General features: G+C 33.8%; 2 protein-coding genes across 2 annotated transcripts; both read left to right on the forward strand.

Moving 5' to 3' along the window:
* Window positions 1-1,408: 1,408 nt before the first annotated feature.
* Window positions 1,409-3,727, forward strand: LOC124918517 (ankyrin repeat-containing protein ITN1-like). Its single transcript, XM_047458631.1, has 2 exons — window positions 1,409-2,081; window positions 2,751-3,727. The coding sequence occupies exons 1-2, from the start codon at window positions 1,497-1,499 to the stop codon at window positions 3,600-3,602; spliced, it is 1,437 nt and encodes a 478-aa protein (XP_047314587.1). The 5' UTR covers window positions 1,409-1,496; the 3' UTR covers window positions 3,603-3,727.
* Window positions 3,728-11,582: 7,855 nt separating this feature from the next.
* LOC124918515 (bifunctional lysine-specific demethylase and histidyl-hydroxylase NO66-like) lies at window positions 11,583-13,658 on the forward strand. The gene is made up of 4 exons (XM_047458628.1): window positions 11,583-11,666; window positions 12,090-12,446; window positions 12,502-12,735; window positions 12,987-13,658. Exons 1-4 carry the CDS (start codon window positions 11,583-11,585, stop codon window positions 13,656-13,658), a joined length of 1,347 nt encoding a protein of 448 aa, XP_047314584.1.
* Window positions 13,659-15,170: the final 1,512 nt, after the last annotated feature.

The following is a 15,170-nucleotide window of genomic DNA, read 5'->3' on the forward strand; positions in this document are numbered from 1 at the left end:
GTTAACGTTATTCACTTCTAATCCTCTGCCCTTCAAGCAAGATTTTCAAAGAATCCTCTTCTCCAATTGCAATATGGATCATAAATTTTGGATTACAATCGTTGTACTATTACTTGATTGGATTTGGAGGTGATTTATTATTAATTTTATAAATTATATTTTTTGTAACAAAATAAAAAAGAAATATTTAAAAATTAGTTAAATTAAAACAAAATTGAGAGAAAAAAATAAACATTAATTAACAAGATATTTTCGAGTTATTAGGATAGGCTAAATATTAGTGAATTGGAAAAGATAAAAATAATTAACTAAAAATGATATTTTGTAGATGATTTAATTTACATATTTTTTTAAATTATATTGTCAGTAAAAATTATCTAATATTATTATTATTATTATTATTTTTAATTAAATAAATTAAGTTGGTTTAATATGTTATTTAAAAAATTAATTAGTTAAATATGCAAAATGTGAAACTTAAAAGAGTGGTAAGAATTTTCATAGACAATAATTTGGAATGATAAGTATTTTCAAATATGTTAGTAAAATTTACAAATAGTTAACTTAATTAAATGAGTTAAGTTGATTTAATATGTTCATTCATGTGTTGATTTAATAATTAACTCAAATTTAATTTCTCTTAGTTACAACTTCTTGTAATTATGTTTGAGGAATGAAATCAAAACAATTTTTTTTTATGAAGAATACCTTGAAGATTTCACATTTTTTTTTTAGTATTTGATATTGTATTAAATTATAGTAACAATAGAATAAATTGGATAATATGTACCTCGAATTTGTGGAACAGTGGAAGGATTGAATTTGACAAATTTGATTTATTAAAAAATGTAATAGTTATCTTATAAAATAATTTCAATATCAAAATCTATTATATATATATATATATATATATATATATATATATATATATATATATATATATATATATATATATATATATATATATATATATATATTATAAAAAATTAGTACGAACCATAATAATAATCTCCATTTTAAGTGCCTTATAGAGACTTAATTACATAATAATAGTCTTTATATATGGTCTCTTATACCAGATTTAATCTTAATACTTACAAAACTCTTTAAACTCATTTGATATAGTTTTTTAAAAAAGAAGTAAATTTAAGTTTTTTTACAACTTGTCCTTTCAAGTTATTTTTATTAAAATATCTTTAAATTAAAAAAAGAAGTTAAAATGAGATATATTTTAGTATTTTCATTTATAAATTGAACAATTTGAGAGTTGAAATGAAAGAAAAATCAAGCTCTTGATCTACTTGTTCTAACTTTAATTAGTAATTGTTATGTATACATTTAAAACTATTACTCCCAATTGGTCTATTTTTACAAGTCTTTGGTCTTTGTTTGTTATGTTGTTTTATTGTTTATCATTCTTCTTAAATTTATGTATAAATATTGCTCCATCTTTTCCTTGCTTAGAGAGATATATCGATATAATTCAATATTCATAGATGGAAATAGAACAAGGAAGAGATCAAAGACTGTATGATGCTGCAAAGGAAGGCAATGTTGCCTCTTTGAATAGGCTAATCCAAGAGGACCCTCTCATACTAGATCCATACACCATCCATACTTTTCGTGAAACCCCTTTACACTTGGCTTCTATGTTTGGACACTTGGACTTCGTCAAATCGATTCTAGCTCTCAAGCCTGAGTTGGCTAAGGAGCTCGATTCGCGAAGCTTGACACCTCTCCACCTTGCATCAGCCAAAGGGTACGTAGAGATCGTGAAATCTTTGCTACAAGTAAACAAAAACATGTGTTTTGCACTTGATCGGAACGGGATGAACCCGTTACACTTGGCAGCAACAAAAGGTCGTGTCGATGTTCTAAGAGAGCTCGTTGAGGCTGAACCAGACGCAGCTAGGGTCAAACTAGATGGGGGAGACACAATCTTGCATCTTTGTGTGGAGAATAACAAGATGGAGGCTTTGGAGATGTTGGTGCAAAGGGTTGGGGATAAAGAGTTTTTGAATTCATTTGATGCTCATGGTAATACTATTCTACATTTGGCTGTGGCTAATAAGCAACTTGAGGTATGATATTAATGCAATTTCATCTATTCATTTTGAAAATCATTATTTTATCTCGTGGACTTTAATATTACATAATAAGGACAAACCTGTGGACTTAATTACATTAATTAGCACAAACCATTAAAGTTTTCACTTTAAAAAAAAATAGCATTAACTTTAACTTTAATTTAGGACATTTTTTTTATTATTAAGAATTGAACAATTGAGAAATTAAGATTAGTCATAATTGGCCAATTCAATAAGATTTGTACTGTTTTTTTGACCTACAACTTTTTATATTTTATATATTATTGACCTTTTAAATAAAATTATAATAAAAAGAAATTGATTATTTGGGATAGTTGATATCTAAATAAACAAAGAAGAAAAAGTCAATGAATTCCCTCTGAAGTTAATCACATATATAATTTATTGGAAGATACATGTGTTTTTCTTTTCTTCTTATTTCCACATTTTGTGTCTTTGTGATTAAATAACTCCTTATATTTTATCATATACAAACTATTTAAAAATTAAATGAAAAAAAATATAGTTACATTGATTAAAAACTACAATAATAAAGTAAGATCGATAAATTTGATTCATAAAATTAATTTCCTCTTCAAAATAGTAATAATTATATTTAATAATGAATCATTTTAAGACAATATTTTGATATATGTTATGCAGGTTGTAAGATTTTTGGTTGGAAGCACCAATATAGAAGTTACCACACAAAACTTCTTGGGCCTCACACCAATTGATATTTTATCTCATAGTAGAAGACATGTCAAAGACTTGGGCATTTTCGAGTCTCTCCAATCTCGTGGAGTAAAAAACAATCAAGTTATTGCTCCCCATAATTCCCAGCTTTCAATTAAATCGACAAGCTTAGGAAAGAAAGACATGAAACCTCTTAAACCAAGTGAATTAATGTTGTCTAAGAAACAGTTAAAACAAGATTGGGTGAAAAGAAAAAAGGAATCTTTAATGGTGGTGGCCATTCTAATTGCCACCATGGGTTTCCAGGCAGGAATATACCCTCCTGGCGGTGTTTGGCAAGATGACAAGGTTGGGCCCGATGGGCACACTGCGGGATTATCCATACTGAAAGACAAAAACAGGGATGGTTATATGATATTTTTAATATCGAATACAATAGGATTCACATCATCTCTGAGTGTGATATTCATGTTGATAAGTGGATTACCCTTTAGGAATAAATTGATGATGTGGCTACTCATGATGATCTTATGGGTGTCAATCACTGCCACTGGTTTTACTTACATGGTGGCATTGTTTTTCTACACCAGTAGAACAGGCAAAGATATACTTAATGACAGTAAGGATGGAGATATTCTATTTCTTGTTGTAACTGCTTGGCTGGGGTTGATGGCCCTCCTTTTCGTCGCGCACACAATTCGCTTAATTTACATTATAATCAAGAAGTTTTTTCGCTTCATATTGGCGCCTATGCAGAGGAGACTAACAGTTAGGAATAAAAACAAGAAGATGAGTAATCATAGAGTCATTCAAGTTTGATATATATCTTTCGTCCTACTATACATGAAGAGTGTTCAAATCTTGATAGATTAAGTTGATGTTTTATTTCACTATGTATTATTAATGTTATTGTCCAATGTCACAAAACAAATTATTGTGTTTGATACGATAAATTATTGTTATGGAGTGTATAATCAATTCATATTTATCTACATAAATATTATTAAGATTTTATTCTCTTACAAGTTTACGTTCCCAAATTTTTATAATTCGAATAATATTTATAACGGTGTTTCGATCATTTGCTCTTTATAACCTCTTATTGTCTTGATGATCATTTCTCAAATTTATGTTGTCCATTTTCTAGTAGGAAAAGAAATTAAGTTACCGAATCTAAAGTTGTTTTTTAATTTAAAAATAAAAATAAATAGCCATTGAAATTGATTTTTGAGTTGAAGACCCTTTTTACATTTATCATTTTATTAATTTGATGAGTTACTCATTTTTTTAACCATACAGGTATATGATTAATTATTACTTAACAATATAATTTTCGACGTTGTTTATCAATTATCGGCAAATGAAAATTTTGACTTCTAGAGAATATTTTATCGTATTATTTTCATTTTTTTAATTAATCTGCTAGATCTGTAAAACTTAGTCAAATGCGGAGCCACAACTACATGTCTTCCCCGATTAGGTTGTAGTCGAGTCTTCTCCACATCGTGGGATCTTCGACTGAAATCACCTTCAAGATCTAAATCAAGATCCACATCTTCAATGAATCTCTCATGAAGACAAGAGTATGAATACTAGGCTTGAAATTGACCACCTTGTACTAAAAAAATCGTGGAGGGAGTTGTAGTCCACCAAATTTAGCCTAAAAGTGCCATATCAAACCTAAGACATATGTCGATCGATTAACACCGATCCCAATTCCCTGATTAAGGCATCGCGATCAACTGTGCAAGTTGAGGTATGAACATCAAGTAGCCCGAAAAGCTAATTATCTATGATAATATTCACTTCATCAGAGCATAAGTGGAGCTAAACTCGATCAACCAAATTGAGCCATTAATGACCTACAATTAGAAAGGTCTATGTCTTACGTACATTTCTTTTGGTACCAAGAACAACACATAGTTCGACCTACAGTCCACGGGATGTTTGCCCGTAAGCTGTGTTGGTCAAAAATAGGTCATTCGGGTTCATTTGAATTCTTTGAGAGATTTATATGGTCCACCTCATTTAAAACTTTTGCTACCAAAGTGTAGCCTTTGATCATAATTTTCCAATGGTACCAAGTTCATTCCATGACTCGAACTAATCGACCATAAGAGCTCCAAGCAACCTAATCAAAGAAGACTAAAAATGCTCCAAAATGTTCATTTCAAAATGACATGAGCTACGGTCATTTATTTGAAATAAGGCAAAGACGAAAGTTATAGGCCTTGGTTTAGGCTATCCAGAAAGCCCAAGAGATTTAAATGCATGCATGCATGTTGGCTTGCTGCATGCCTGGCCAAGGTTGATGTCAGTCAATCTCCAAAATAAAAATGAATAATTGAAGCCCCTTCCCTTAATTATTTGAGTCCTCCAAATGTCCCATGCTTTTCACTTTAACCCCATTTTAATTCCAAATTCCATTTATAATTAAAATTAAACACTATAAACCGTTTGGTTTGATTTTCTTTTCTTTTCTAATTCTATCCATTTTTTCATCTAAAACCTCTAAATTAATTCAGAAAAAAATCCAAAAAATATTAAATGTTCAAGAATATTATTTTTGACTAAAATTAAAAATTTCCACAATTTATGTGATATTTTGGAGAAAAAAAAATTAACTTTGTTTTACCTAACTTAAGTTTTATAACTCTCAAAATTAAAAAATAAAAAATAAAACTTTTGACCAGCACAATAATTTTTAGAATTTTTAAGAAATGTTTGAAAAAATCACTAACTTAACAATATCATAACTGCAGTAAACACTCTAAAAGTTACAAAGAAATATGTTTCTAAAATTATCCTTAATAATCTAATGCAAGAAAATTCACATTTGAGGAGACTTAAAATTTAAGAACCCATACCCCTATTCATCAAGATTTGTCCATGGTTTTCACATTCAACTTTTTATATACTGGACCAGAAAAAGCATAGTCCATTGGAAGTCGAAACATCAGAAAAAAAAAAAAATACAAAATAGACTATAGCGTCGATATATTTTCTCACACATAACTAAGCACTAAATCCTTAAATAATCTAAATTTCCTTCCTAGTTTTTTAAGAATCAAACTAATGTGTCTACTCTAAAACAAGCGCTTAGAGTCAGGTCGTGCCCACAAGACCAATAAAACACATCTCAAACGATGTGAGCATAGATCCGAATCCGATCCCGAATAGAGGAGGCGACAAAAAGGCGCATTTTAACTTTATGTCATTTTGCCCTTGCCCTACATGTTTGACCTTCACGTTTATAATCTTCTATCACTAACTTAGACACATTATTAAGAACGGATAGGCATGATCCCTTAGACCTAGGATATAAATGGGTTTCATACCTTATAAGCATACTATAAATTTGATTTAAGCTAATGATTAACATTTAAAATTGATGCTTTAAAAAAATATCATTCATTCAAAATAAAGACAGCATATTTAGGCGAACACATTCGAAATAGTTTAACTAAACTTGAATAAAAAACAGAATATCAAAATATTTTTCTTACCTAGTTTCTCATGTAGCAAACTAAGTAGCGATTCTCAAAGTCAAAATTTTCTAGTCGACGAAAATTTAAAATGAATTATGGTCGAGCCTACCATTTTATTTATCATTATACTCGGGATTCGAGAGTCACCTAGATAATTTGTCCTTTATATATTTACGACAACTAGATACCATGTATTTCCCAAGGTTTTAAAATACGCGGTCTGACCGACACCGACGATTAAACCGGTCCGACCGCGAAACGGTTTATTGAACGGTCCAGATTTTGTCTTCAAAACTGTTACTTTTCGAATCGGTTAAAATCCGGTCCGACCGGCCGGTTTAACCGAAAAATCAAACCGATTTTTTCCGGTTGGAAAAGTTATTATATAAACTATTATTATAATATTATTTAATTTATTTTCTTTCATTACTGATTAGTTTTAATTTGATTGATACTCTCCCTCAACTATTTCAGAAAAAGTCAAATCTATCTAATTTTTTGATTTTTTTTTTCATATCTCTTCCACTTATATCTACGTGATCTATTCTTCGGCTGTTCTTCATATCTATGGCGGTTCTTTAGATCTACAGCTGTTCGTCAGATTTAAGGTTGTTCTTCAGTTAGAACTCATCGATAAGTTTATAAATTTTCGTAGTATTTCCGATAAAATATTGTTTTATCATTTATTAGCAGTAAACAAATCAATATAGGACTGATGTGTTTGAGTTTAGAAGAGAATACGTGCTAAGAATTAGGATTCTTCAATTAGGGTTTTTCAATTTATGTACTATATAATTTGGGTTCTCAATTTGATGTGTGGTTTTACTAATTTGCTTTGCTGATTACTGGTTGCTTCAATTTAAAAGATCAAATTAATTAATAGAGATTGCCAAGCCTGAGTACATCGATAATAACTGACGTTGCTGGTTTAGTTATCAATAAGCAATGTTTTTTTTTGTGTACTTCAGTATTTTAAAACATTGCTACTTTGACGGTTGGTTGCTTCAATTTACTGAATTTAGTAATCTAGATATGGATATATATTATATGTTAATTATTAATTAGTAATCATCTAAATATATGCTTATGCTTATTGGTTTATGGCTACTATTTATTAATTATTAATTTCAGTGAATCTGTTACTGGAATGGATTGGGAAAATAAAGATGGGCTAACACAACTATTTCTATGAGAAAAAGTTGTATGATTTGAATATTTAATATTGTGGTGGGTAGCCTTGTGTTTGGATTAAACATTTGTTTTTGTTGTTGTTGTCAACGACTTATTATAAATATATTTGGTGTGATTGCTATTTTTGATTATAGGGAATTATGAATATTTGTAAGAAATTATGGATATTTGTAGGGAATTATGCATTCATTTGATTATTTTTTATATGCCTAACTGATTTATATATAGAATTTAAAAAAAAATTCGGTTCAACAAACTGGCCGAAGTACACCCAAAAAAATCGGATTGATGACCGAAACGGTTTTCAAAACCTTGGTATTTCCAATTATATATATATATATATTTTTTTAACTCATAAATAAATTAGATTAAAAGTCCTAATTAAAATAAAATAAGCTTATTATTATATTTTCTTATAAAAAGTTAATTTTTTTTTTATATAATCTTGTTTATGATTAATAATTTAATACAGTGACAATTATGGATGACAACTTAAAGGGAAATTTGATTAAATAACCTCAAAGATGATGTTATTTGATCTGGTGGTGATTTTATAATTTAATTGCGCTCGTGGTTGTATATTTTTTTTAGACGATATTGCCCTTTTCGCGAAACGCTAAATCCCTTAGCGTTTCACGAAGTGGATTAGGGTTAGTATAAATACTCTAATATTTTCATTTCCTTATTTTTCTTTCTCTCTCTTCTCCTGTTCTCTCTTTCACGGCGGCGGGCGGTGACGACGGCGACGGAGGTTGCGGGCGGGGCGGCGGTTCAATTCATACAGATCTATACAAGATCTTTATTTCTAACCTAATCCATTTACAAGATTTACAAGATTTACAAGATTTACAATATCTATGTAGAACTAACCCTAAATCTATTTTGCATGCATGTCTCCGATTCTAGGGTTTAGGGTATGCAGGTCTCCGATTCTAAGGATTTGAAGGTCGAAGAAGATGTTCATTTCAAAATCTAATTCGAGTTATGTTCATGTTTACATTTTCTTCATTTCAAAAACCTTTTCATATTTCGTTCATATTTGGTTCATATTTGGTCATATTTGTGGGTTCTTATTTGTTATTTGGTTCATATTGGTTCATGTTTGAGCATTTCGTTAGGTTTTTATTTGTTATTGGTTCATATTTGTAGAAAATCTCTGATCATATGTGTTTCCATTTCAGGGAAGATTTGCTAAATGTTTTGCTACAGACTTAATGTTTCGCTACAGAACTTACCGTTTCTCTACGAAACTTACCGTTTCGCTACGGACTTACCGTTTCGCTACGGACTTACCGTTTCGCTAAGTAGTACCTCGCGATTCGCTAAGTGTCAATTTTTTTTGTTATTTATAGTTAATAATGAACTTCATTTGACAATGTATCCACATCACTTCATGGTTATGAAGAGAAGTTTTGTTAGCAAAATAAACCTTATCCTTTTACATTAATGGAAACATTTAGATTCTTCAGAAAAGGCCTTTGAAGAATTTATCATTGAGCTCCAGATAAGCAAAGATTGGCTGACTTTGATTTCGTTAGTCATTAAGCTAAAGAAATAAATTTCAAACAATTTTCTCTTAGCTGGAGCTCAATGATAGTTTCTTCAAAGGCATTTTCTGAAGAATCTAAATGTTTCCATGTAAAATTATAAGGTTTATTTTGCTAACACAGCTTCTCTTCAAAACCATGACTTTGTTGTTGATACCTTGTCAAACGAGATAGATTACCTATGAAACCAATAAATTTTTTTGTACTTCACGATTCGCTAAGTACTACGAGCTCCAGCTAGGAGAATGGTTTGAATTCGATTTCGTTATTAAACAAATATACTAACGAAAGCGTATTCAAACCATCCTCTCTTAGTTGGAGCTCATTTACCTCGCGATTCGCTAAGTACCTCGCGATTCGCTAAGTACCTCCCGACTCGCTACGGAAGTTGAAGAGGTGCGCGTACGCACACGCGCTATACCATATATATTGAAAAATTTCAGAACATTTCATTTCAACCGCCCGACTCTCTCTCTCTAACCCATTGTCTCTTCACTGAATCTTGTCAAGGTCGATCATTTCTGCCCGTCGTCTTCTCGGTTCTTTCTTCTCGTTCGTCATCAAGAAGGTTGGTTCATTCTCCTTTTTTGTTTATGAGTTCTGGTTTTTGTTTTGGTTTTTGCATGTTAAGGGTAAATGCATGTTAAGTGTTTTTGCATGTTAAGTGTTTCTTGTCTGTTTCTGTTTCCTTGTTTTTATTAGTTTATGAAACGTATGCTCCATTTTTGTTGTCTTCTGTTCAGTAAATTTTTTCGCTATTAGGGTTTCGCTAGGTACCTCCCGATTCGCTAAGTACCTCCCGATTCGCTAAGTACCTAGCGATTCGCTAAATACCTAGTGGTGGCCGATCATTTTCTGGTTTTTTGTTTATGGATTTTGATTTTTGCATGTTAAGTTTTAGTGTTTGTTTCTGATTTTTTGTTTACGGTTTTTTTATTAGTTATGTATGGTTTATGCTGTCTTATGTTCAGTTAATGGTTTCGCTAGGTACCTCTCGATTTGCTAGGTACCTCCCGATTCACGAAGTGCCCAGCGATTCGCTAAGTGCCTAGCGATTCGCTAAGTACCTAGCGATTTGCTAAGTACTTATGGTGTATGTGTTTGTTCTTACATTTTTGATGATGTTGTTCCTTTTGTAGATGGCAGAAACAACAGTTACTGAGTTTTCTGGTCGGATTTCGTGGAAAAGTGCCCTCAGCCTGAAGATGATTGTTAATAAGTTCGAGGAAATGGATCTTTTGGAGAGTGTTTACAATACCCAGTTCAGATTATTATTCACAGCCCCAGTCTTGCAGTTCTCAGGAACTATTGTACATCATATGTTGATGAGGAGGGTAAACTCAAACTCCAAGGAGATAATTTTCATGGTGAATGGGCAAAACCTTGTATTTGGTATGAAGGAGTATGCGTTGGTTACCGGCATAGGTTTCGGCATTTTTCCTGAGTTGGACCAAGAAAAATTGCGTGGTTGTCCACCTCTCTCGGTGAAATATTTTAAAGGGAGCATGAGTGTGAAAATGTGCGAGTTGGAGAAAGCTTTTTTGAAATGCAAAGACAAGAAAGATGCATTCAAGATGGGGCTGGTATGCCTGATTTGCTAGTACCTATTTACATTTGACCCAAAAAGAGTGATATTTCCAAAAATACTCCACATGGTGGAAGACAAGAACACTTTCCTCCAATATCCATGGGGGAATGTCACCTTTAGAGCCACCCTCAAGGGTTTAAACAAGAATATGAAACATCTCAGTAGCTCATATTTTGAGAAGAAGGAGAAGGCTGAAGATCCTTATGCTCCTTTTGCATATAACATATATGGGTTCGCACTGGCACTTCAAGTGTGGACGTATGAGGTCATCGAAAACTTTATCCCTAAATTCGCCAGAATGAATCAGATTAATGACCCTCTACGCCCAAGGTTGTTACTCTATCATTCCAACAGGAAAAACACCTCGATCGAGGTAAAGTCTGCCCTTGAGACCACGGATGTGACTGAGATGGAAGAGTCCTCCATGGAGAAGAGGTTATACAGTGGTGAGGAATTTGAACAAATCGACGAGACAAATGATGATTTTTTTGAGGGATTTACTGATGAGAAGGTAATAAAAGATGATTTTGATGAAGATGAAGAAAGTGAACATGAAGAATGTACTCCCAATCCCCCCAAATCTGCCACCAGGAAGAGAAAGGCTGAAGCTACTCTTAAAGAAGCAGTCAACTTGAAGAAGAAGCTTGCTTATGAATCGATTCCGGCCCGCATTCTTACTCCCCCCTCCGCGACCTCAAGTCCTCGGGCTCAGACATCTCCTCATCGGGCTCAAACACCTTCTCCTCGGGCTCTAACACCTTCTGTTGGATGTAAATGTAATGAGATGAAGGAGGAGCTAAAAATAGAGTTGAAAGAGGAGATGAAAGAGCTGAAAACAGAGCTCATCAAAGAGCTGAAATCACAATCAAAGAAACTCAACAAACTCACCTTGAGTTGTTCAAGAAGATGGTTTTTAGTATGTCCCAACAGTTGTTAGATAAATCCAACAAAAAAGATGTCCATATTATTAACAAGATTAGATGATATGGAGGAGAATATAAAGAAGAAGAAGAGCAAGAAAAAAGATTCTAAGAAGGACGTGAAGGTCAAAGAGGAGAAGACTACTGAGGTATGAAGATATTGAATTTTGCACTTTATATTTCATTTCTCTAAGTACATATCTGATCTGACTAGTACCTATTTTGCAGGTTAAGGATTCTAAGAAGGATGTCGAAGAGGAGAAGAGCAAGGTTGAACTGAAGGAGGAGAAAATAGAGGTAAGAGTTTCGCCAAGTACTTATCGTTTCGCAAAGTACTTGTCGTTTCGCCATGTGCTATTTTTGACTAGTACCCAGCGATTCGCTAAGTACTAATCGTTTCGACAAGTACTTATCGTTTCGCCAAGTACTAATCGTTTCGCCAAGTACTTATCGTTTCGCCAAGTACTTATCGTTTCGCCAAATACTCATCGTTTCGCTAAGTATTGCTAGCTAAGTTCATTTCTGACCCTAACCAGAATGTTTCTATTTTGTAGGAGATGATAGCGATGTAGGGGACTGTGGGGGCTGATGAGAAGGTGAATGATGTAAAGAAAGATGATGTGGTTGTGGGGGATGATGTTGCTAAGGTGGAGGATGATGAGAAGGTGGGGGATGATGAGAAGGTGAATGATGTAAAGAAAGATGATGTGGCTGTGGGGGATGATGTTGCTAAGGTGGAGGATGATGAGAAGGTGGATGACGTAAAGGTGGATGATGAGAAGGTGGAAGATGATGTAAAGGTGGAGGACGATGAGAAGCTAGATGATGTGGCTAAGGCGGATGATGTGGAGGATGATCTGAAAGTGAAGGTGAATGATCTGAAAGTGAAGGTGAAGGATGAGGAGAGTGTGGGTGTGGATGTGAAGGATGTGCAACAAGGAACTCAGAATAAGAAGGTTGAATATGACAATGATGATTTTTCAGTTATACAATACTCCTCCTAAAGCGAATTTTGGGAGGAGAGTGAGGAAGCCGAAAAAAGATGAATCGTACATCAACCCTTCTTTGTCAAAAATGCCAAAGACAAATGATCCGATGAAAATCAATCCCCTTCAAAAGTTTGAAGATGAGCTGCTGGATAAAGTAAAAGATTGGTTGATGATCCAAAAACAAATGATGCGAAAAGGATGTATCGACTTGCGAAGTGGGGAAGGATATGTTTGTTAGAGTTCTAACAATGTTGACATGGCTTGAAGACACTGTAAGTCGTGCAATTCATTATTAATGTACTTCGCAAAAATCTAAGTACCTAGCGATTCGCGAAGTACCTAGCGAATCGCGAAGTACCTAGCGAATCGCGAAGTACCTAGCGAATCGCGAAGTACCTAGCGTTTCGCTAAGTACCTAGCGAATCGCGAAGTACGTTTCAATGTTGTTTGACATATACTTAATGTATTCCCATTGTGCAGGAAATGGATGCATTCTGCTACCTTTTGCGAAAAAGGATTGCAGAATATCCCAAGACGTATAAAAAGTCTAAAGTCGGAATAGGGGACTGCCTTTTGACCGATAGAATCAGGCGAGAGTACAAGAAATTTAGTAAAGATATTGCAAATTATCCGGTCGATGAATTCAAAGACTACTACATGTGTGCACCTCATAGAAACATGCCTGAATGGTCAGAAATCGACGATATTTACTTGCCCGTCAATATAAACCAGAAGCATTGGATTCTGTGTGTTGCACGTCTTCAGAAGTATCGAATTGACGTCTATGACTGCGATGCATATCTTTATAAGAACCTGGATCCTTTTTTGAAACCGTTGTGCGAGATGATTCCACAAATATTTGCACACTCAATAACTGACGGTGAGAGGAAAAAGTATCCTGACTTCAACTTCAGAGACCCCATTAAACCCATGACATACAAAAGGTTCCCACACCCCAAAGTCAAAACCGCAGTAGCGAAGATAGGAGAGGTCCCAAGAGAATCCGAAAGTGGGGACTGCGGTGTATTCACGTTGATGTACATGGAATATCTGACTGCTAACCTAGGAGTGCAGAATGTGACATCAGATAACATGGGGTTTTTTAGACAGAAGATGGCGGTTAGGTTATTCCATCAAGTTATCGAACCTTAGTGTAGAACATGGAATATTGTAATGAAATTGTAAAATGTATATTCTTAACTTTGGTAAAATGTTAACTTTGGTGAAATGTTAAAATATTAGGAGTTTAATATTGGTTCATATTTGTGCATTTCGTTTCGCTAATTACTTGAAGATAACCTTTGAAGTTGTAAAAACAAGTGTTAACTTTGGAAAAATGTAAAAACAAGTGTTAACTTTGGAAAAATGTAAAAACAAGTGTTAACTTTGGTGCATTTCATTTCAATTGCGTCTCTCAGTTTTTGCATAAAATAAGTCCAGGAGTTATTATTCTCTGAATCAACAACGCCGAATGCGACAGGATATAGTTGCTCATTCGCATCCAATGCAATAGCCACCAATAATTGATCACCCACGTTGTGCTTAAGAAAACTAACATCAACACATAATACAGGACGACAAAATGATTTGAAACCCCTAATTGAGAGGCCTAGGGACATGAACATATACTTGAAGTGGCCGAGCTCGTCTGTCTGGATGTCAGTTATGGTACCAGGATTACACTTCTCCAACATATAAATGTATGATGGCAGTATTCCATAGGAATCCTCTACTGTTCCTCGCACCGCTATTAAAGCATTTTCCCTTGCCCTCCATGCCTTATTATAAGTCAAAAACATCCCATAAGTTGACTGCATGTCTTCAATTATTTTCTTAGGCAAGTGGTTATGGTGATAGTCCATGTATTTGCTCTTCACGCACTGCCCAATAACCCATGCTGGTGTTTGCATTTTTTTCTTGGGCCTCGACAAGACTGAGCATGAGTGTTGTTGCTCAAATTTTCGGATCTCAAACATCTCAGAAAACTTACCTTTCACAGCCCGCTAGCTCCACTTGCATGTCTCATCCAAACATTTGAGTTCCCAAAGATGTTTTCTTGACTTCTCCACTTTGAATTCAAAATGATTGGTCATTGCATATTTTATATAGAGCAAGTTGAAGTTCTTTTTTATTTTCAAACAACGAACCGACTTCCAATACGGTTTCACTAGTTAATGTCATCGCAAATGAGGGGTCTGGCGGTGATGTGTCTGTCGGGTCTGTCGATGGTGTATCCATTGAAGATCTTCTTGCACTAGATGGTGTACCCATTGATGATCTTCTTGCACTAGATGGTGTACCCATTGATGCCTTTTTTGCACTAGTTGGTGTACCCAATGATGATCTTCTTGCACTTGGTTGTATAGGTGTTGATGCTTTTTCACCAGTATTAACATGCAAGTCCTAAGTAAGTGGGATGTGAGGCAAAGAGCTTTCTCCGGCTTCATTTTGACTTTCAACAAAGAATTCTGAGGGTACAACGTGTGGTACAAATTTTTGAGTAAGTTGTGGTGGTAGTATACTTTCTTGAGTTGGGTATGTAAGTAGTGGTATATTTTCTTTAGTAAATGCTGACTTCTCTACTACAGATACACACAATGGTGACACGGTTCGACCCAAAATCAAACGTGATAAATATGTGTTCAAATCCCCATCATTATCAAT

Source organism: Impatiens glandulifera, unplaced genomic scaffold (assembly GCF_907164915.1).
Source record: "Impatiens glandulifera unplaced genomic scaffold, dImpGla2.1, whole genome shotgun sequence".
Classification (NCBI taxonomy): Eukaryota; Viridiplantae; Streptophyta; class Magnoliopsida; order Ericales; family Balsaminaceae; genus Impatiens; species Impatiens glandulifera.